Below are 24,900 nucleotides of genomic sequence, written 5' to 3'. Positions count from 1 at the left end.
GTTGAGTTTTGTTTTTTGTATTTGTGTTTTATTTTAGCCAGCAGTCGTCCGCGAGGGGCTGCTGGCCGTTATGTTTATTTTGGGTAAGCCAGCAGTCGTCCGCGAGGGGCTGCTGGCGGTATTTTAGTTTGTTTGTTTTATTTTAATAAAGTATGTTTAAATCTTTGCCGGTTCACGCCTCCTCCTTCCCAGAAAATTGCTACACTGGTGCCGAAACCCGGGAAAAGGGAGGAACGCGCTGTCAGAGAGTCCTCGCCGCTGTGGGGAATCCGCGGTGCCATCGGGCATGGTGCGCGAGTCGCCGCCGCTCGCCGTGGGCCAGAGCCTGCTGCCATCCGCCAGAAGGGGAGGAGCAGGGAGCGGGGGACTCGCGGCCCTGGACGCTCGAGGCGGTGCGCTGGAGTGAGTTGCCGGTGGGACAGTCGAGCTCGCTGCCGGCCGCCTGTGTATTGGAGGGGCGGCTGTCATCCGGGAGGGAGAGGAGGAGATTGAAATGAGTAATTACTAATTTAAATTAGTACTCTTAAAAGCAAAAGTTACTGCACTATTCTCAAAGTGAACACAGAATACTTTTGGATCCATGCATGGAGATAACCCTTCAGCTTGGAGCAGAGCAAAGGCATGGACTGTAAACACCCACACACCCCGGCCCACCAGGGAGCCAGGTCAATACCTTGTCATCTAAAGGTGGGTGAGGGGCAGGTAGCGTAGGGCAAGTAGAACAACCAAAAGTCTGTCACTCTGACTGTATGTGCATCAAAGACAAGAGAGCAAAATAAACCATGCAAAGTTTTCACCCTGCAAAGGCACTGGTTCGATTCGACTGACAGTTGGTCGGCCTGGCTGGAAATAATCCCAGGACCCTATAAATACTGTTCAAACCAGAGCAGAACTCAAGCTACAGTCTTGAACAGCTGTCCCGGGAGTAGTTTACAGGCAACTGTTTAACAGGAGTGGAAAATTGACTGGAAAAAAGCTCAAACTACCAAAATGGGCAGGAGAGTGGTTCAAGCAAGATCTTTTGAATGAACATTAGATCGATTCTAACATTGTTCACATTCATTTTCTTGGCACAAGACGTTAGCAAAAAGCTAACAAGATATTCTTAAGAAATGGTTTTTCAAACAAATGCACACACTAAAAGAAAATGCCAAAAGCCAAGGTTTTTTTTGGGCAAATAAAAGGTTAAATAATTATGGCCAAATGTTAGTTATTAATAAAGTTTCGCAATTGTTTCCATTGAACTTTATCGCATTAATGTAAATTCTTTAAATGTCACAAAACTTTGAAAACTCCTAAAAAAGTTGTCCCGAAAAGAAAATTTCACCACATTATTTTCTAAATGCATCTTATTTTTAATGACCGTGTAATTTTTAATCAAAAGTTCTCTGATCATTTAGTTCGCATTAACCCCACAGATCTGCCTCAATACAATCAACGTTGTTTGAACTACATTTTTTGATAAACCGTTTAATAGATCTTTAAGTCATAATATGAAAGAAGAAGAAAAAATGCTACTTTTGCGACTGTCACAATATTGCGACTTTAAGGAACTTATTTCCTATTATAAATGTGTGCTGTGATTCAGGTGTAAAAAAAGAAAAAGGAGATTCAAATTAAACGAAGTTCAAAGAGTAAAAACTAAAAAGAGAGGAAGGACAGAGGAGAAAAAAAGCTTTAGAGAGACTATTTTGTTTCTCTGGAGAGGTTCTGTGATGCTCCGGTGAGGGTGGCCGTCTGTTACACTTGATCTATGCTGTGGTTTCTGAGAGTCCTCAATTTGAACAGCGTTTGATCAGAGGACAAGGCTACACAGAGGGACAGGTTATTATCCAGAGTTTGTCTGTCCTGTCCTCACCCATTACATCTGCTTGAGCTCAGCTTCAGTACGCACACACAACAAGCATGAGGACGTAGTGTCTCTTGAGGCTGTGTGAACTGGTGTGTACGCAGTTCTCGAGAGGGTAAATGGGGTTAAACCACCTTTGGGGAGCTGCTAAATAAAATGTCAGTCTGATTTAAGGTTAACGAAGCATTTTCTCCTGAGACTTCAGGTGATCCATCCCTTTACTTTTCAGAGCAAACACTAAACACATCACTAACAAACAACTCATTGCACTGTCGCATCCCCACAAATGACTTGGAACCAAGCCTTGTGTTATGAGAAAGACTCCCACTGCACCTCTTCTCTGAATAAGTCACTCCTTTCTCTTTCCATCCATTTCTCTACATATCCATTGCTCTTCTCTGTCCCTAGAGGCAGCAGCACGTAAATTATTGATAGCACAAAAACAGCTTTTCTAATGGACACTAAATAAACAACCCCCTCAGCCCAGACTCGTCTCCCTCTCAAGTCTCTCTCTTTAGTAGGGGTGGCACGGTACATGAAAAAACATCCGAACCGTTCGTTTCGCTAGTCTCGGTTCGGTGTGTGTGTGCGTCGCACGGTTCGACGCATGCGCAATGTAACCTCGTGCCTGTGACCTCAGACGGTGTGTTTACTTTTCGCGCGAAATAAGAGATGTGTCGACAATGGACATACATATGAGGCTTGTTCGACTTGAACCGGCGCTGCACAGGCCGATCGATGAATAACATCAAAGTACCGCGAGAGCAACGGCTTCGTATGCTTTTCAATCACTCTCGCGGTACTTTGATGTCATAAACCGATCGGTCTGTGCAGCGCCGGTTCAAGTCGAACAAGCCTATAGACAGTAAAAGTGCAGTATGGAGTGCTGCAGGTCTCGTCACGTATAGAAATGGCAAGTGGGAGAGATAAGGAAGGCTAACCGGAGTTGTAGGATGCGCCAGCGTCGTAAAGCTAAGTCCGGTGTGTGGGAACATTTTGGATTTCATGTTACCTATGATATTTAAATATATACAGTGACACTAAGTTTAGATACGAACTCCAGTCATATGTTTCCAAATACTGCACTTTAATTTCAAGTGAAAAAAAACTATCCTCGCTCTCAGGGAATAGAAGCATTGTAGATACTGTTTTTGTGTTGAGGTTGAACTTATGTTCCACTTTATGGTTATGGCCTTTGCAATTGTTATAGCCTCATTATCGGCAATTATGTGTAACATTTTGACTTATTTAAAAGATAGTGCTTTAAGAGTTCTTCTCTTTTTCTTTTATAAGATAAACATTTTGTAAGAGCTACACTGAAGTTGACAGTTTGATAAATGCAAGTTAATTTTAATCTTTGTGTGCTAAAAATGCACATAAGTCCCTGTAGAGATAGCAATACACATTCTCCTTTTTTGCCAAATAAACAAAAGCATTTCATCAATGTCTTCTCTCTTGCTGTATCAAAATGTCACCTAGCTTTCCTCAGAGATGGTCTCAATAATGTGCTTAAAGTCAAGTCAAATTCAAGTCAAGTTTGTGCATGATTACATGATATAAATTTTTTTAATACGGTATCCTGAAATGTGGATAATTAAGCTATAGCCTAGGGTGAAGTACATTTCTGGAGTGTTAAAGATTATAAGAAAAAATAACAAGAACCGTACAGAACCGAAAACCGTGACCCTAAAACCGTGATACGAACCGAACCGTGTGTTTTGTGAACCGTGCCACCCCTACTCTTTAGATAGGTCCAACTATACTCACAATTGTCAGTTCCGGTGTACGCGTCTCTCGTTCACTACTGAAACATTAAAGTATGAAAACATACATAGGACAATACCTAAAAAATGGCAATGTTAGATCAGTTTAGAACAGTATTTTTCTCTTCACCATCAGGGTTTATTTGACAAATATCACTGCCTGTTCTAACTATTTGGCCAGGTTCTATCCACTGATTGTTGATTCTATAGAGGCATATCTAAATGAGAGCTTGCAGTTGACTGTACGGAAGGGATGATTGGAGGAGATTCACAGGTACATCAGCCAAGAATCAACACTTTGGTGGAAAAGGATATGACCGAGTCAGTCAGGAGACTATTCTGAGAAACTCAGTAAGGAAGCAGGAGATCTCAATCTCTGTGTTAATTAGTTATCTAGACCAGGGGTTTTCAAACTGTGGGTCGAGACCCATTTGTGGGTTGCAGATTGGGAAGAGGTGGGTCGCGCAGTCACTATTGGCTGCAGCAAAATTTACATTTCATGAATCTCTCACACACACACACACTCACACACACACACACACACACACACACACACACACACACACACACACACACACACACACACACACACACACACACACACACACACACACACACACACACACACACACACACACACATTACTCCAATCACTGCTCTGCATTCTGCATGAGATTCCCAAAATGGGATTATTTCCCTACGTTTCCCAAAATCATCGTGAGCTAAGTTGATTGTAGAGACCATTTGTGGTAATGGTTTTACGATCTACTTAGGCATATGATGCTTTTGGAAAACGTATTAGGGCCTGTTAACACATAGCGCCTAAAAATCGCGTAGAAAACGCTAGACGCGCAGCGTTCTCCTTTTTCCAGAGTGCTAGGGCGGTTGCGCACCGCGTTCTCCTTTTTCCAAAGCGCTAGGGCGGTTACACTCCGGAGGCGTCTGTCGTTGCTAAGCGCAACCATCAGCTGCGCTCTCTGTTACAGCAAGGAAAATGCTTGCGGCATTCTGAAAAGTTGAGATGTTTTTATCTCGATGCGGCGCGGACGCGCTTGGAAAAAACTAGCGCATCGCACCGCGACCACGGCGCTTCCATTATGAGCGTGCCTACATTTGAAATAACGAACTTGAGCGGGCAAAAGACGCGATATATGAACAGGCCCTTAATCTGTCGTCTGTTCAACACAGCGCTGTTGTCTTTCAGAGATATGGTCTTCGTAAGAGTGCGTTATTTGCATTCCCTTGTATGCATTTTGCTACCTACCAACAAATAAGGAAAATATTTATGTAAAACGTATTTCACATGTACACACACGAGGACGAAAGTGTTTTCTGCGCTGAACAACGTGATGAGTTTAACAACACTTGTAGCAGGTCATGGGCCTACTGTCAAATAAAATAATTTAGAAAATGTAAATTATTTGTTGTTATATCAAACCTTTGGTTAAGATTAAGGTTACTTAATCTTTAATTTCTTTAAATTTGTTCTGCCGTGTCTGGGTAAATTAGTTGAGGCAGCAGACAAGAACTACTCAGTATTCTTCACTTTATTTCAACAGCCATTAGGCTGCTATTTTAATTATACATTTTTTGATAATGTACCATAAGTTTGTATTGCAATTAAACTAATGTGTCTTTCATACTATGACAAGGAAAAAACTAAAGAGATCTAACGCCTCCCACCCCACCCCACATTCAATTAAATTCAATTCAATTCAAATTTATTTGTATAGCGCTTTTCACAATACACATTGTCTCAAAGGAGCTTTACAGAAATTGCATTTCGGAAATGTACATAGAAAAATACAAAATACATTCATGCTTTAAAGTTATTTTGGTGGGTCTTGAGATAGATTATGCTTGTCTAGGTGGGTCCTGGAATGGAAAAGTTTGGGAACCTCTGATCTAGACAACAGCATTCAGCAGGGCAATTGAAGACATAACCACTACAGAAATACTATAATATAGGAAATATAACTTCTTTCTAGGATTAAACCTTTTCTGCATCAAGGCCTTTAGTCCACACATGGCTTCTACAGAGGGGAGCAGAGCTGGGGCCCAGGTGTGTGTGTGGTAATGCTAATGCAGTGATGGGGATTTCCTGATAAAACGGCTCCACGGGGACGCTGACAGAGATACAAAGATAAAGACTAGACCAGACAAATGTTGCTGATTCCTGGCAAAAAGATCTCTGTGGGTTGTTCAAGACTTTAGAATTAAATCAGCTCAGTTGCTTACTACAGAATCAGCCATTTCTTCTGATTTTTCAGCATGTATTGCTGAGCAGATACACGTACAAATGCCATTTTGCCCAACCCCTTGAGAAAGTCTCCGCTAGAGCTGACGGGGCAGTACTGTTATGTCTCTGTGCAACATAACACCTGAAGCCATAATTTTCCATCATTCAGGCTTTAGCTCTTCCTCTGCTGATCACACAGTGGGTCTCTTCTGACACTGTAGGGGAAGATCTGGGTCCTAATTTCTAGTGCATCTACTATGTGCTTTTGTTCTCTCTGACACTCACACCACAGCCAGGCCTGAAATAGAACTGAGCCTCAGCCGGAGTGCTGCGAGCTAACTATGAGTGTGTGCTGGAGAGAGAAAAAAAGACATTGGACAGAACAAATGAGCGAATTGGCTCATTAAGGACAAACTGGTTCCAAATGGCAAACTTCAGCAGAATGCTGTCTGTGAAGGAGGAAGAGGTGGTTGAGGAAGCTCCGAATTGTGACTAAGTGGTCACATTTGTCCATGCTTGTCCAACATGTCCTATTGGTGTCAATTTTGTCATGCTGGGGCCCCACCTTATTGATTATGTGGTGCCATTTTTTCTCAGAATAAACCATGCAGCATGGAAAATGGCCCAATGGACAGTGCAGATAAGAACATGCAACAGGCAAATTTGAACAGTGCTGGTTGCTGCTGTGGGAACCACCTTGAAGCATGGGTCGATTAGTTTAAATTAGGGCACAGTACTATTTAAATGGGCCTAGTATAAATTAGGTGTTAGTTAACTTTTTACAGATGTTCTTATTGATAATATGAGTAAATGTACAGCTATATCTCATCTCAAAATCAAATGTTTCTGTGCATCTCACCTTCTTTCTGTCTCTCATGGAGCTCCTCCCTCTCACCATGATCTTGCAGCCAGTCTCTGCCTCCAGTTGCTTTGCCGTGAGTCCACGAGGGCCAAGTATTCTCCCGACAAAATTATACTGGGAAAACAAGAGTACGATAGAGAGGGATTACAATGCATTCAGAAACTTAAAACATATTTTTTTATAAAACGATGTTGCACATACACACGTATTGCTTCTTAAGTCACTAAGAAGAGGTTCACACTTTAACGAAGTAGTTAATCTATAAATACATTAGTCAGCATTTAATCACCTTTCGGTAGTTTCAAAATTGTATAACTTTAATTGGAACCTAAAAGGAGTCAGTATTTACTTTAAACTGCAACTACTCTACGTAACGAAAATAAGTTGTGGTTAACACTGTCATTCTGTCTAATTTTGTCATACAGGTTAGGAACGACATGGTGGTGCAGCAGCATTCCTGACCACCCACACACACACACACCAGAATAATCAGAACAGCAGTAGTATTAAGAATCACAGAAAATTGTATGTACTGGAACGATAATTCAATTAGCTGCACAATAAAATCCTCAGAATCCTCCATCTGACACTGTGAGCATAGTGTGTAATTATGTATTTCAAGAAATAAACAAAAAAGGCTTCTCTCTCCCACACTAATAATTCAATTAGCTCTAATGTAGCTTTTTGACCAGCAAACGTCAAGACACTAATTTGTGGGGACATTCAAAAAAATAAATAAATAAATTAAAAAAAAAAAAAAAAAAAAAAAAAAAAAACTGACGTGAATACCTCAACTGACCAGGCGGCTAATCACTCTTCCCCTGGCAGCCGCTTATGAGCTACGGCCTCGGCGAATCAGGAAGACAGATAGAAAAACGAGAGCTTGAAAACATCTTCTAGCTCATGTTTGCCAAACAGAATGCTAAGCAGCGCCGTAAAGCCTCTTTCTTGCTTTTCCACCTTCCTGATCTTCATTTTGTATGTCCTTCATAATTCTCTCTTTCAGTTATCGTGCTCGGAGGCATGGAAAAGTGAAAAGCTGGCAGTATGTAATGTAAATAAGAAATGAAACAACGGGAGAGAATTAAAGTAGGGGAGGGGTCTTATCGCGGCCCTGGTCCCTGACGCTGTGCTTCAGGGCTTTGTATAAGAGCACGCTTTATTTACCTCGGTAATCCTACCAGCTTTACAGCGCCTCTCTGACAGCACAGCTCCAACTAAAAATAATAAAATAAAATGCACTTTTTTTCAATCTCTATCAGTTTACTTCTCTGACTCAGGGTAAAGACAGAGACAGTCATCCTGTACGAGATTAATCCTGTCCTTTACGAATACAGGCCACATACACACTGCAACTTAATTTGGTTGTCGCTCCTCTTCTGAGTACTTAATCCAGTTCTGCACCCAGACGGTTTGGTTTGTTTAGTTTATGAGAGTTAAAACCATATTCTTTATCCCTCCTAAAAAGTTCAGGTAGCGGCGTTCAGAACTGAAATAAACAACTTGTCTTGTATTCATTTAAAATGTAAAAGAAAACTTGTGTTCACCAAGGCTGCATTTATTTAACCTAAAATACAGTAAAAAAAAAGTAATATTGTGAAAAATGACTACAATTTAAAATAAATGCTTTCTAATTTAATATCTTTTAAAAATATAATTTATTCCTGTGATGGCAAAGCTGAACTTTTCTGTAACCATTAACATTCTTTAGTATCACATGATCCTTTGGAAATCTTTCTAATATGTCGATTTGGTGCTCAAATACTTATCAATGTTGAAAACGGTTGTGTTTTTCTTAGGGCTGCAACTAACGATTATTTTAATAATCGATTAATCTGTTCATTATTTTTCCGATTAATCGGATTAAAAAAAACAGAAGAAAAAAAAGCATTAATTTCCAACACTTTATTCAAAAACAGAACTGACAGTGCAAATTCACAGTGCAAAAGATCTTCAGAAAGTGCACAAACAGGTCACTCCTTGAACATCCCTGAGCTGTTAAAGTAATAATAATAATAAAAGAATGGACTAACACAAAAAACATACACATGTATGCTTTACATCTGCCAAATATATAGGCTTTTTTAAAATAGTGAACAAAAAGATGTATATTTTTGTTAAAAGGGACCTGAGCTGTTAGAACAATAAATAATTTGATTTTAAAATGATTTGTTTGAACGTCAGAACTTGTTCTCTACACTACACTCACAGACGCACACACTCACAAAGTCTCACACTCACAGACGCACACACTCACAGACTCTCACACTCACAGATGCAAACACTCAAACTCACACTCACAAACGCGCACACTCACAGACGCGCACACTCACAGACGCGCACACTCACAGACGCGCACACTCACAGACGCGCACACTCACAGACGCGCACACTCACAAACTTGTGTTGTTTTGTTTGTCAAATATGTTGTAATCTTTAACAAAATGTTTGACATTATTTGACAAGCACATGCACACAAAAGACAAGTCTCGTGCAGTCGGATAATAGGTAACAATAATAGCAACAATAATGAATACAACAGAAGATAATATCTCTAGTCTATCCTAATATTAATTATAAATACAATGTATATAAAATATAAATACAATGGATTGACCACCTCATATGGTGTGTAAGGCCTATTTTGCAGCTCATCCATTCAGAGCATATAGTGAAGTTTCTCGGAGTCATTTAGAATGAAAAATTCAGTGCTGCAAATTGTGGAAAAAATATTCCTCTTGTAGTGGTACTTGGGACAGACAAGAAAGTGTTTTCATCTTCTGTCTATCTGATTGAAATCACAGTCTGCTAATTCAGTGGTAAAAATTTAATTGGTTTTATTTATTGTTGTCCATTTATCGAACTTCCATGCCTCTTAATAATTACATTCCTATGTACCAATTTACTAATGCTCGGACACACTTGGTCTCTCTCGCACACAGAGACACTCGGTATCTTTTGCACACTGTTGCTCGCGCACTGACACACTCGGTCTCTCTCGCGCGCAAACACACTCGGTATCTTTCGCACACTGTCGCTCGCGCGCTGACACACTCGGTCTCTCTCGCGCGCAAACACACTCGGTATCTTTCGCACACTGTCGCTCGCGCGCTGACACACTCGGTCTCTCTCGCGCGCAGACACACTCTGTATCTTTTGCACACTGTCGCTCGCGCGCTGACACACTCGGTCTCTCTCGCGCGCAGACACACTCGGTCTCTCTCGCGCGCAGACACACTCGGTATCTCTCGCACACTGTCGCTCGTGCGCTGACACACCTGGCTCTCTCTCGCGCAGCGTCCAGTCCGGCGCCTCATAGCTCTGCTCCGCGCTGAACACATTTTTTTTTACTCAAACATCTCCGCGACTTATTGATAGTCGCGCGACACAACGAATCGATAATGAAATTCGTTGCCAACTATTTTAATAATCGATTTTAATCGATTTAATCTATTCGTTGTTGCAGCCCTAGTTTTTTTGGAAACCGTCAGAAACCCAAACAAAAAAAAAATATTTTTTGAATATGATAAATGTCTTTGCTAGCCGCGTTTCCAAAACCTTTCAAAATTGCGCAAATTAAGATTGCGAATTGAAAATACGGCCAATGGAAACAAAATGGAAACAACATATTGTTTATCGCAAAAAGGTTTATGCTCGCATGAGGTGGTTTTTCATTCAATTCGAAACAGAAATATTTCTCAAAACTGCAATGGAAACAGTTTTTGTGCATTTACAGGTCACCTGACGTAGATGGCGCGGTATGTTTGAACAGAAAACGAGAGAGTTCTTTATTAAATTCATAAAAGACAAAAGAATTACAGGACTGCTGGATTCTAAACCTCAAAGAAATGCCACAATCAAGACATCGAAGCAGATATGAGGGAGAAACGCCGAGAAACACTTCATATGTGCCGCTCCAAGTATAAGGGTCTTTCCTTACCATTAATGCTTGGATAACACACATAGGTCTCCTTCGATTAATAATAACTGCCAGTGCAGTGGCTGGGATATACGTAAACCTACCAACATCCGTCGCCATGATTTTTGGAATGACTTGTCGTGAGTGGAAACAAATGACGTTTTAGTTGCATAACATCGGTTAATGGAAACACCGTCATTTCGCAATAGTTTTTTGTCGACATTTAGAAAGACAGAATTTTTTTTAAATAAAATATAATATTCGCACCTACTGTCACTTTTGATCAATGTAATTCTTCCTCCCTGCTGTAAGAAAGAACTAAGATAAATGATGTTATAATCCCAAACTTTTGAATGGTAGTGTATATCTGCATTATGAGAGGCTTTGCAAGCTTGTTGTGTGGAATTTACCTGCTCTGGTAATGTGAAAATGTTTAAATGGCTTCTGTAGAAAAAACATTAACACCTCTTACACTGAACACTAAATTTCATTCACAAAAGTAGGCTAGCCCATGGGATTAAATAGGTTTCAAAGAACAAAGACAAACAAAAATTTGGACAGCTTGTCACCAGTTGCTACTGTTAGCTTGGTAATGTAACCACTAACACAGGATAAACTTTTGATAGGTTTCTTTTTACAAGCCATAGATTCCAAAATGTCAACCAATAGGAGTGATTCCTATGTGACGTACAGGATTCAATACCCACAATTAATCACAGCAGTACAATTTTGCATTGTGCATTATAAATCAACAGAAAGAGAACTCAAAAGACTGACTCACGATTAGTCAAACTCAAAAAACAGACGGCATGACCTGCCTAAATAAATAGGAAAACAATGCTGTTTCTCTCTAACGGCTTATTGTTCCAACACAGATGACACGGTGTAATCCGACAGCTCCGACTGTGTAGGTGGATCAGATACGCTGGAGTTCTTCACATACATTCCAAATGCTCTCTCATGAGACGCTGAGCAGGATACACGTGCAAAACGGTGAACTAAAGCAGCAGTGCTGCACACCACATCACATCATCTTCATGAGACAGCCAGAAGTGACAATGCCTTAGGTGAACATGTGCGCTGACTGTCCGTCACCATCACTCAACTGTAAACAAACGAGGTGGTGATAAAACAGCAGCAAAAATACATATGCAACACCACCGCACACAGAGCAATGTCAGGATGAACAGATATCGTCAGAAGTTCATCAATCCCTCTCTTCCACAGGAGCGCACCTGCACAATCTCTCTCTCCATGCAGATGAGAGAGGATTCTCCACTGTGTGTATGCGTGTTGATGTTGATTGGACATGGCAGAGAGCAGCGGCCTGATGCGGTGGGGGAAATTGCTCACTTTGAATACTGGAACCAGACAGTAATTACAGCCTGGAGGAGATGCCACCATTTTACTTCCTGTAGAGGGAGGAAGGGAGGCACGAGGGCAATGATAGAGGAGATAGAGAGAAATACTAACGTTTTAAGAGGACAGGATGAGAAAATGTTTTTACTTTATGGTGGCATATCGTGTTTGTGAGAGAGTCTGAGAGGGGCAGAGATGAACCACAAAAAAAGCCTGGAAAATTCCACCCTACCACCACACAAACATCTGACATATAAAACAGGGCTCTGTGTGTGTGAGTCACAGATCAGCTCATTTAGTGATCTCACCAACAAGGAAAATCAAATAAAATCTAGACACAAGACAGAACAACAATTTGATCGCTGCAGTTATTTATACAAGTTGAAATAACTCACAGCAACCAATCCACATATGATCGCTCAATTCAAACTAATATTTTATTTCAGACAGGCAAGGGGAAGACATTTACAGGAATAGCTGTGCCACCTCAAAAAAAAAAAAAAAAAAAAAATATTTGCCACACTCAGAGCTTAAAACGTCCACCTCATTACATACAAAGAATGTATTTAATCAAGCTCCATAAACAGCTCATTTGGATATTGGGGGACTTGTGACGTCACATGCTAAAACATTTGCAAATGACTACCTCATGAGCCAGACATCGACGAATACTTTAACATCATCACATAATAAGCCCCTCCCACAGGCATCCAGTCGCTTAATGGCTGACACTTGCATACACCGGATGACAGCGTCACATCAAAAGCAAATAGAAACCATAATAATCACTGAGCTTGTCTACACTGGATGCAGTACACAGACGCCCATTCACTTTACTCTAAGCGCTTGAGTCTGCCAACAAGAGAAAAAAATGGAAGAGTAAATAGAATAGTAAAGGAACGTTTGTTTTGTCGCTTCCTGTTTAACCCGCTTGTTTGGGTCTCCCTACAGACTCCAGAGGGATAACAGCGTCAAAAAAACAAGTGGATGGTTTATTTTTAATGGCGTCCTGGACCATGTCAGGGGGATTATATGTTTGTTCAGAGAATCTGACTGCAGATTGCTTTGTAAACGAGGCACCATGTAAAAGAGTTTGCAAAGAATTTTTTGTTGATAAATGAAGCAGTCAGCTGTATTGGATCTGAGAGCAGCTGCACCTCAAACAAAACTAAACGATTTCATAATGTTTTGTCTGTAAATGACTGTTTTACATGGATAACATTTTCAAAACACTTGCATGCAATAATGAGTGGGCGTTGATTCAATGTCCTATGCAATGACTTTAGGCCGTTTACTGACAAGCCTTAAAGGAGCCGCCCCTTAAAAACAGATCATTTCAGATAGAGGGTCAGAATGAGGGATGAAAATATTTGTTTTTCCACATATAGCCTATGTTTGGAGGGTTTTTTGTGCAAAAAACTTTAACATAAGTTAACCTCAAGGGACATATTAAAATTATAAATAAATCTGTCATAACCTCTTTAAATATTATTAATAAAGTATAGCGTAATTACTTGTAATTAATAATCACCATCAAATTAGACTAATTATAATTATAAAATAATATTGGCTAACCAGTGTAACATAATGGTGATGATGATAATAATAATAATAATAATAATAATAAACAAAATAACAGTGTTTTGTTTTTATTATGCTAAAAAAACAGATTAGCCAATATTTGTATTAATAATAATAATCACTAATTAACCATTATTATTATTACAACAACATATTGTTAAAACTTTAATACCCACCATCATATAAGACATAACTAATTGGAATGATTCTGAATTATTTGATGAACAGGGGTCCTAATAGAGGGTAAAGAGAATCAATGCCTTTCGTGAATCGCGCGGAGGAGTGTGCGCGCAAGGCTGTCAGTGTTAAGCTGTAGGTATGTATAACAGAACAGCCTAAATGTGAGAGCAAGCGGAGAGTTGAGCAGTTCAGGGACGCAGCCAAGAGACCTGACAGAGACAAACGAGCAGCAACGATAACGCAACATTATACCTCCTACACACCCGCTCCCTTCTCGCTGTCCTCCATCACAATCACTCCACCCTGCTCCTAAGGTCACGACTCTTCATTGCTGAACATTTAACACGTACTGGTAACATCATAACCAAGAACACACATATGTCCTTCTGAAATTTGGTGAGAAAAATAATAATAGACGTGGAGGAAGAGAGGAAAATGTGAATATCAGAAAGTCTGTCACTCATCTGGGATGGAAAAAGAGTGGTGAGAGGGAGGGGCAGAGAAGAAACTGTAATATTAAGATATGTGAAGGTCAAGGTTTAAAAGCTCAAGTGCTGAAGATCACAGAGGGGCATTCAGAATAAAATGTGCATCTGCGGTCAGTTTGTCTAGTTTAACCGTAGGCTGTGCCTCGTCTGGAGTCTGTTTCTAAATTAGGTTGAGTCTTTTAATAGGGTGCATTCAGACACTCTCTCAGTCACTCTCTCAGTTTCTCCACAGCCAATCAAAATGCAGCATTCAGCATTCATGCCAATTCAGACTGCACCTGTCAACATTTATTCAAATCAACCAGTAGATGTTGAGATTACAAATCAACACACAAGGCCATAAGGTCAAACAACGTAGCAAATAATCTGCATGGTCTTAGAAGTTAAGCTCCATGCTGACCACTCAAACATTTCATCTTAAAAGGAAAAAGGAAATTCAAAGGAAAAAAGACCAATGTTTCTACTATAAAATTGAACAGACAGTTGATACCCCAAGCTGATTTGACCCACACACACACAAACTGAGGGGCTACAGAGACATTAAAATCAGCATAAAATGGAAATGCATACTTTTTTCAAAATTCATATAATAAATCTTATTGTAAATGATTAATCCATGCATGTTTCAATTTTTTTTTAAAGTGCAATAATGTCTTAACTAGATCCTATGAAGTGACAGATTTGTCTATTGATATATGTCAGCCTTTTTAAATAATTTTGTCCACATAAACCACATCTCTTTCTTTCAGCCCAAATTCAAATCTGCCTCAATCCAATAGCACAAACAATTATTTTATAATCGGTTTCAATCAAATGTATATCACATTACATGTAAGAAAAGATGTCACTACATCAGTTACATCGTGCAAGGCACTGTTGCTTAAGGGTATCAATACAAATTTGTTGATTTAATTTGTTTTCAGCATAATTTACAGCATTAGTCCCTCAGCTAATGCTGTAAATCACACAGGGACATTCTAACAAAAATATGAATTAAAAAAAAAAGACAACAAGGACCAAACCATGCAACTGAGTAAGGTAGTTCAGCAGAACTCAGAAAATCAGCCGTATTTGCTTACATCAATTTATCAGCTGAGGGCAGACGGAAATAAAAAAGTAAGGAAAGTGCAGTACTGCATTAAACGTACTAGTTGAGGTTCTGATCAGTTGTGGACATCACAAGAGAAAGAGGAGAGAGAGCTCATGTGTAGAGCGGAGCAAGAGTGCTGAAAACAGCTAATCCAGCGTGTTGGAAAAGAAATTCTGAGGTAATGCATCCAACTGTGGCCTCCCAGTGGAGTGATACAAGACACGCTCTTCACACACACACACACACACGCACACACACACACACACACTAATCTGCTTGCCACAGTGTAAGCACATCTGTCACCATTGTGAAGAAAAGCATCAGAAAACAGTCTCTCTCACCACATCACTTCTGTATTCGAATCTGTCCTCCGTTTTTCAGTTCATTCTGTAAACAAGTGTCGACACACAACGTCACCTCTGCCGCACCTCCCTCCTCCTCTGCAGCTTTACACATCCTCTATTCAGCACTTAATTTCTTACCTTAGTCATCCCCGTACACCACCTCACTCTCTTTCTCTGCCCCATATTTGCAATATCTCTTACTCTCTGCATCACATTTAGTTTGATCCTCCAGAGGGGAGAAGGAAAACATTACAACCCATGATCATTCTGCTGCTGTCTCTGCAGTGTCTGCATGGTTTCTGAATTATTTCATCATAGAAATGATATCTCAAAGGATTCAGTATATCATTCAATTAATCTATATGCGATATATCTAAAAGAGAAACTGAGTGTAAGAGAGTGAGGGGGAGAGAGAGAAGCAGAGATAACCTATTGGACGGCCTTGCTAATTACTAATTAACCTGTTTTAAGCAAGCGTGTGGTGTGGTAGAGCTGAGAAACAGTTTAATCTCCATTGGCAGCTGTGGATCTGAGTCTGGTTAGGAATCAAGATCCAGTTCTTTTTCAAAACTTTAAAAAAAAAAAAATTGACAAAAACAGAACTAACATTTATGACTATTACATCAAGCTGGAGTTGTGAGCTTGCAGTCTGAATTTAATGTGATGATAATACAAAGATAATAAATGCACAACATATCTCACAAATTAGCTGTCCTCGCTGACTGCCCACAACAAACACAGTGTAGTCCGATTCACAAACAAATGACTTTTTCCCATGAATTGTTCAAACTAATAAGGCTGGAATACACTACTTGACTTTTGTACCAAATGGTACATGTGCTAACTTTATAAATGACTACAGAGAAAAACTGAACACCATACACTAAACAACTGAGGATCACACACTACCAGAAAAGTTGTACGAACAAATTCACGCAGAAACATGCACCTTGTTGCAGAAGACTAATGATGATGTGTGTTCTAATAATAATGTGTGTTCTAAAATCAGCTAAAAATAGTTTGACATGCCCTAAAGCAATGGTTCTCAAACCTGTCCTAGGGACCCCTGCCACTGCACATTTTGCATGTCTCCCTCACCCAACACACCTGATTCAACTTAACAACTCATTAGTACTGACTGCAAGACTTGAATTAGGTGTGTCTGATGAGGGAGACATACAAAATGTGCAGTGGTGAGGGGTCCCTAGGACAGGTTTGAGAACCACTGCCCTAAAGCATACACTACGTGATTGTCAGTAAAATCTATCAACTCTGCCCAAAATCTGGACTGATTCTCAAAATTAAAAACACTAAAATAATGAAACCATTCCACTTTACTCCGAATGAATTCTAGCCAGTAATGATTTCTGCCAGACACACAATATCATCATCATATAGGACGGTTTTATGGATACTGGATACCAAAAATGTTGAGTATCGACCGATACCGATACCAGTGCAGTTTTTTTGAAATCAAGTAGAATTTCTATAACTTTGTGTTGAACTGATAATCACTATTTTATGTGTTAAACACAATCTAATTAATAGACAACTTCATTATAAAGAAAAACAAATCAAAAAATATATGATCATCTATGACAAAAATGCTATTATAAACTAGATTAGTGGATAACTCCGCAGTAAATTTTAGTCTATAAAAATCATGAGTGCACAATAATTGTATAAAATCTGAACATTTAGTGAAAAAATCATTTAGTGGGGAACAAAGAGACAATAAGTGTAACACTAAATCTGGTAAAACGTAACATTGCTCTTTGTATTGTAAAATACATTCATGAAAAACAAGATAACAAAAATCAAAAAGATGAATTATTTTATATATAGCCTATCCTACTATAAAATTGAAACATGTTTTAAATGTAAAGCACAGCTGTTTAATGAGGTAGCAACTTATGATAGATGGGACAGAACAAAAAAGGCTATTAATAATCTTTCATTGCGTCGCTGTATTATGATTGAAGCAACACGGAGACACAGAGCGCAGATCTTCGAGTCCGCATTGAAAAGTTCAAAGCACAAAGGAAAGACATATTGATGCGTAGTGTATTATACAGTATCTATCTATGCAATAGTTTATTGAGCCTTTTCTTTTAACAGTTTTAAATTTCAGTTACTGTGTGCATGAAGAACAATTATAGTGCTCTGACTCTAGTGTTGTGATCTAACAGACAATTGTTGTGTTATGTTAAGTTACAGCAATAAAGTCCAGCAAGAAAGTTGTTTTATGCGAAAACACAGACCTTTATCTACAGATCAAGTATAATAATAGTAACATTGAATCATCTTGGAGAGAGTTTCATCGTGTTGAGCGTCGTAACCGAACGCGACGCGCTGTTTGAATGCTGAATGAAGAATGATTGACAGCCGCAGCGCAGGGAAAAGTTTACGTGATCTTGAATTTAATGATTTAAATGTTAATTTCTATCTCACCTTATACTATATAATGGCTTCAGAACACTTATAATATAGTGCACGAAAACTTTATAGTGCTTCATAATGTTTTTGTGCCTTTTGTGGGGCTAAACAATAACACAGAATAGTATACGCACAATATCGGATTTGGATCGGCCTCGTCTGACCCATACCAAATCTGGCAAAAAAAGGCAGTATCGGAGCCAATACCGATACTGAGATCGGTGAATCCCTACAAAAAATGGCATTATCTGGCAGAAAAACAATTCAATCTGATATGGTTTTTGCACAAACAAATGTGAGGCTATAGCAGAGTGACAGGAAAGAGTTTTCATGGAGATTTGTGTTGAGTTTTACAAACAAATGAGCTATATAGGATCCGTTGAGTATCACTCCTTAATGCCAGGTCACACTAAAAGATTGATAAAATGTGAGAGACCAAAAACATAGATTTAACTGTTTGCTCCTCTAGTGTGTGGAATGCAGTGTAGCGATCAAGAGAGCACACCACACACTATCAGATTCCATTCACAAACAACCAGAGTCCTGACTTTGAATACGGGAAATCTCGCAAAATCTCTTGCATCAAATGTGATTTTTATCCCAAATCATACTTCTGTGTCAAACTCACGTCGTAGCTACGTCGTAGGCTGTGTGAAGCACGCGTACCCTACTACGTACCTTGACGGCCACCTCTCTAAAAATTGAACAATGTGGCAATCCTACGTGAACTGCAAGCACTGTGATTGGTCTGCTAGAACATATATATATATATATATATTAGGGATGCACCGATCCGATACTCAGCATCGGTATCGGCTCCGATACTGCCATTTTTGCAGGATCGGGTATCGGTCAGATGAGGCCGATCCAAATCCGATATTGTGCGTCTACTATTCTGTGTTATAGTTAACCCACAAAAGGCACAAATATTTGCCCCACAAAAGGCACAGAAACATTATAAAGCACCATAAAGTTTTCGTGCACTATCTTATAAGTGTTCTGAAGCCATTATGTAGTATAATGTGAGATATAAATTAATATTTAAGTCATTAAATTCAAGATCACGTAAACTTTTTCCCTCTGCTGCGGCTGTTAGTCATTCTCCATTCAGCATCAAACAGCGCGTCACGTTCGGGTACGACAGTCAACATGATGAAACTCTCTCCAAGATGATTCAATGTTAATATTATTATACTTGATCTGTAGATAAAGGTCTATGGTTTCGCATAAAACAACTTTATATTGCTGGACTTTATTGCTGTAACTAAATCATGTTACTTTCTACCGTGTGTCTGTTAGATCACAACACTGGAGTCAGAGCACTATCATTGTTCTTCACGCGCAAAGTAACTGATATTTAAAACTGTTAAAAGAAAAGGCTCAATAAACTATTGCATAGAGATAGATACTGTATAATACACTACGCATCAATATGTATTTCCTTTGTGCTTTGAACTTTTCAATGCGGACTCGACGTGCTGCGCGCTGTGACTCCGTGTTGCTTCAAGCGCATCATTCTACGCTCGGGATGCGCATAAGCGCTTTGTGCCGCACTGTACTGGAGCCTTTTGCGCAATGAAAGATTATTAATAGTCTTTCTTGTTCTGTCCTATCTATCATATGTTGCTGCCTCATTAAACAGCTGTGCTATACATTTAAAACATGTCTCAAATTACATAGCCTAGGCTACTATAAAATCAACAAAAAAACAATCTTTTTGATTTTTGTTATCTTGTTTTTCATGAATGTATTTTACAACAATATAAAGAGCAATGTGTAACGTTTTACAAGATTTAGTGTTACACTTATTGTCTCTTACTTGTTCCCCACTAAATGTTTTTTTTTTTCACTAAATGTTCAGATTTTATACAATTATTGTGCACTCGTGATATTTCTAGACTAGATTTTACTGCTGAACTATCCACTAATCTAGTTTATAATAGCATTTTTGTCATATATTATGATCATATATTTTTTGGATTTGTTGTTTTCCTTTATAATGAAGTTGTCTGTATTAAGTAGATGGTGTTTAACTCACAAAAGAGTGATTATCAGTTCAACACACAGTTATTGAAATTCTACTTGATTTAAAAAAAAAAAACTGCGCTGGTATCGGATTGGTATCGGTATCGGCCGATACTCAGAATTTTGGGATCGGATCGGATCGGTTTTGAAAAAGCGGTATCGTTGCATCCCTAATATATATACATCATTTGTAATGATCACTGAAATGTGGTGATCAAACACTTGTGTGACAAAGATATGTAATGGAGGCAGGGTGAATTATAGAATGATACATTTGAGCTGTAACCAAACTAGTTTGCATTGCATGTTCTATTCTATATTATCTTCTAAATACTGTTGCATAATCTTCACAAATGACTTTGTCTTTTAATTTAGTCATGTTATATAAAAAATAACATCTAGTCCTCTAGTCTCTACCAATGGAGGAAGAACTCAGATCTTTTTACTAAAGTAAAATACCATAATGAAAACGTGTTTAATTACATTTGTACAGTACTTTTGTACATTTTGCTGACTACTTTAAAATAGTATTAAACGTAAAACTAGACAATCTTAATGCAAAATGGCCCTGTATAAAGTGTTATAATTACATACATTATTGCTTGATGTTGTAATGTAGCGTTATATGCAGAATGAGCTTTTACACTGTGTCTATACCAGACGCGGCCGCTGTTGCTCACGTCACAACAGCTGTTTACCCTAGACGCGAAAAAGCGCCCGTTACAAAGTAGAACGAGGCATCAGTTTACTGTCGGAGATTTGCCGCTCGCGCCACATCCAGTGTAGACCACATCTCTGGATTATAATGGGTTCAACTGTCTTTTGTCACATCGCGCCACTAGCACCCGGTGTCTTGTTCAGGCAGCCGCAGACAAGCGTTGTCTTAACGGTAAGTTGCTAACTACAGGGATTAAAGTGAAAAAAATTCTTCTGACTGAACTTTTTTTCAGGCCAAGTCATATTCCTTTAACTTTATTTAAATTGTCGAGACCAATAGCGTTTTAAGGGGAGATGTTTTAAACCGCTTTAATATTGCCAGTTTGCGTATTTTAACAGCTATTTTAATCTATGAAAAAGAATTACTTAGCTTGACAAATAATCAACCATCTACATAACTTTTCAGTGTATGTTTTTATTTATTTTATAAGACCAAACATGCTGTATTAATATATAGTTTGTTCCATGGCAAATCGTTTTGGCTGAGGGCAAAGTGAAGTTTCATAACTTTATATATTTAGGCTATTTAACTTTAGTCAGCTCTCTAATAGGGTACAATGTTAATGTTTGACTGAATTGTTTGCTTTATTTCTCATTGTATAGCTTCTTATAGCCTACCTATTAGGCTACTTATACTTTTATACTGGATATTATTGATCATTAAAACTGACATTTAACAAAAAGAGACAGGGTTGTGTAATGTTATATATTCTAAAATATATAAAATATTATTTATATATATTTTAATATGCATTCTCTTCACTGTATGTGTAAATGTATAATAAAATAAAACTATACAACCCTGTGTTTGTTAAATGTCAGTTTTAATGATCAATAATGTTTGATATTTTTAAAATGAAAACAAAAAGCAGCAGGGTTGTGTTTTATATTTCGTGTTGTTATAAATATATGCAGTGAAGATAATCAATGTGCGTTGCCTGAACCACATTTGTTTGGCCAATATGTTTTAGTGATCGACCGATGTATCGGTTTACCGATATTTTTCCCGATATTTAAGCATTTTCCCATAATCGGGAATCGGTTTTGTAATATCGGATTTTCCGATAAACGGCGCCATCTTGTGGCCGTTTTGAGAATTCCGCCATTGCAGCCCGCGTCTGAGGAGATCAGTCAACAACAACTCTGTGCACAGGTAAAAGTATATGTTCTACTGGCTTTGCTTTAATTATTCAACTTTATTTAACATAACAGACATGCAGAAATGAGATTTAAGACATAAATGCCTGATATAGTTTATTTATGCAGCTTGGTTCTAAAAAATTGGGACGAACTCATTGAGCCACGTAGCGTAATCCGTCACGTCCTTCCCCAATAAAGACGTAACTTTACACTAATTAAATAAAACAGACATGAATGAGTGCATGTTGAAAATAAAAGCGCTGAATTTAATTCTCTATCTGTTGTATTTGCTCACCATTAGTCTCGAAAAAAAAGTTCGTTCATATTGCTGAGCACTCACTGGGTTGATGATCAGGAATGCTCAAGCACGGCCACTGAATGAAACTTTGACAAGATTATCTTGTTTAAACACCCTAGATTATATTATCATTTACTACATAGCAATTATTTCGCTAATACACATCCAAATATACCGCTTTGTGGAAATTAATTATTTATTATCTGCACGCGCGATCGCGGTTGAGTAACGTATAGCCTAATGTTATAGTTATGTGTAAATGCATAGATAAACAGCACTTTGTCATAAAGCATTTCATGATCTAGACCGACAAAAATATTAATAATTAATAACATACTAGTTGGAAAATGCAATGTATATGCTGTTTTGTTTGTTACTTTCCTGATGTTATAGGCTATTCCAGCTAATATTATGCAGTGAATTAATATTACCCAGTGAATTATTCCTCACTCTTAGTTTAAACCTATTAAACGGCACATAAACCTTCTAAAACTGTTTAAAATGAATAACATTTCTGCAAAGGTGATATGACTCCCCTGTCAAACATTACTTTTAACATTTATTTTGCCTATTGTTAACATTGTTGCTGCTGATGCTTATAAATGATATGTATAATTTAGATATAAATTATATAATGTAATAATATAAATGTTTTTATTGTAATTTGATTAGTTTACCATTTATGAAAACAAATAAACATATCCAAATACGTTAGAATAGTTTTTGTGCTTTATTTTTTTACCTCATCAAAGCTTTTATTTTTAAACAAAGACACTTAGTGCACTTTATTTTTTGCACTCAGACCCCTCTATTTATTTGTGTATAAATATCAAGGTTTTTTTTTTGTATGCAAGGAGGGAGTGATTGTTATAAATAAAATGGTTTGTTCAGTTCATTTATTGTTGTAATAATTGTGCCAAAAACAGAAGTATAACAGTAAATAAATATTGGTTCTGCATATCGGTTATCGGGCACATACACATGCAAATAATCTGTATCGGTATCGGTTATAAAAATCAATATCGGTCGATCACTAATATGTTTATGATAATATGTTCATTTATAATGAAAAGAGGTGTTTTATATAAGTTACATTTCGTTGTATTGTTGATGAAAAGAGGCAGAGTTGTATTTTATACCATATTTCGTTTTATTGTTGCCTAAAATATACATAAAGACATAACCGGAGTAGCAGAGCGAGCTGAGTGACGCGATCAAGAACGCGCTGTTCCATTTGCAGAATAACCGGACTCGCGTCCTCTCGTCCTCGGGAGTTCGTTCTCCTGAGTCGAACTTGGCAAGTCTGAACTACCAAGGACGCAAGTCCGAAGTTTGCGTAGGTTACTTGGTATTGAGAAACGGCCAATATTGACCCGCGTTCTGTTTTCTAGCATGCGCCAAGTTGAGTGTGAAACAAGACCAACGCTGCGGGGGGCTCCGGGAACAAACGCGCTCGAATTCGGACCGCAGCAAACCAGCTGTAGCCTGACATGCACTTCTCCAAAAGTGAACACGGAGCAGTTTTTCCGTGCGCGGGATTTGAAAACCCGGAGTGGACCAAAAGCGAAGCGATTACAAAATGCTTAGAGTGGATAGAGGAACGTGCATTCGCTCCAATCCAGGCTTTATCACATCCTCCTCAGCAGGGTGAATACACCTCATCTTTCCTTAATTTAAGACCTCTGCAAACTAAAATTAAGACATTTATCACACTATTTGAGAAACGAAAGCCTATTTACGGCCTTAAAATTATGAAAAGTGAATTTAAGGCATGGACAGACAGGAACCCTGCAATTGACGGAAATCCGTCATAGACTCGCTGCAATTAACGGAAATCCGTCGTAGCGACGGAGAACTTTAATCCCTGTAACTAGTTACCAGTGCGGTGGCATGTGTCTGTTGAATGGTGATTTAACGCTACATTGTCACCTGGTGAAACGAAATGCTTTAAAGTACATAAACAATGTCCCCTTCTACTCTCACAACAAGCTTATCATACTCGTTTTCTACATTAGCTAGCTAGCCATGTTTCATACCTTGTCAGTGGAGTGGAAGCTAACGGTAAGTTGCTAGCTAGTTACCAGTGCGGTGGCATGTGTCTGTTGAATGGTGATTTAACGCTACATTGTCAACTGGTGAAACGCAATGCTTTAAAATACATAAACAATGTCCCCTTCTACTCTCACAACAAGCTTATCATACTCGTTTTCTACATTATCTAGCTAGCCATGTTTCATACCTTTTCAGTGGAGTGGAAGCTAATGTGTGTGCATCTTACACAGTGTCTGAAGTAGAGACCTCCTTTTACTGAAGTGAAAGGGTTGACTGGTGTCCCTACAGTGACATGGGTCGCCATTAGCAAACAATGGAGCGCGCTCTGCTGGACAAACTACGTAGTTACACAATTTACAAGCATTTTATCCGCATTATATGTTCCGTAAAAAAGAAAATTCTAAATTTGGCGGCATATCTGCATCAGACACGCTAATACCGATATATCTGCAACAGGCTCATATCGGCCGATAAAATCGGTCGGGCTTTAGTGTATGGACTGGTTTTTACAATAACTTTGCAGGAAAAAAAGTAAAATGTTTAGATTAAGTCATGGAG

At 38.6% G+C, this 24,900-nt stretch overlaps 1 protein-coding gene and 1 long non-coding RNA gene across 6 annotated transcripts in view; one reads left to right on the top strand and one right to left on the bottom strand.

Moving 5' to 3' along the window:
* LOC143747209 (uncharacterized) overlaps positions 1-3,987 on the top strand; it is a 480,968-nt gene extending 476,981 nt beyond the window's left edge. The window contains exon 4 of the long non-coding RNA XR_013206691.1: positions 3,973-3,987. This is a non-coding gene — a long non-coding RNA (uncharacterized LOC143747209). The remainder of the gene's footprint in view (positions 1-3,972) is intronic.
* qkia (QKI, KH domain containing, RNA binding a) overlaps positions 1-24,900 on the bottom strand; it is a 93,259-nt gene that overhangs the window by 30,199 nt on the left and 38,160 nt on the right. For all 5 annotated transcript variants that reach the window (XM_077239782.1, XM_077239778.1, XM_077239779.1 and 2 more), the window contains exon 3: positions 6,711-6,827. In XM_077239782.1, the coding sequence (XP_077095897.1) occupies positions 6,711-6,827 (117 nt within the window). The remainder of the gene's footprint in view (positions 1-6,710; positions 6,828-24,900) is intronic.

Source organism: Siphateles boraxobius, unplaced genomic scaffold (genome assembly GCF_051911475.1).
Source record: "Siphateles boraxobius isolate OS27281-9 unplaced genomic scaffold, OSU_SipBor_1 22, whole genome shotgun sequence".
Classification (NCBI taxonomy): Eukaryota; Metazoa; Chordata; class Actinopteri; order Cypriniformes; family Leuciscidae; genus Siphateles; species Siphateles boraxobius.
The sequence above is the reverse complement of the archived record's forward strand: the minus strand, read 5'-3'. Positions and strand labels throughout refer to the sequence as shown.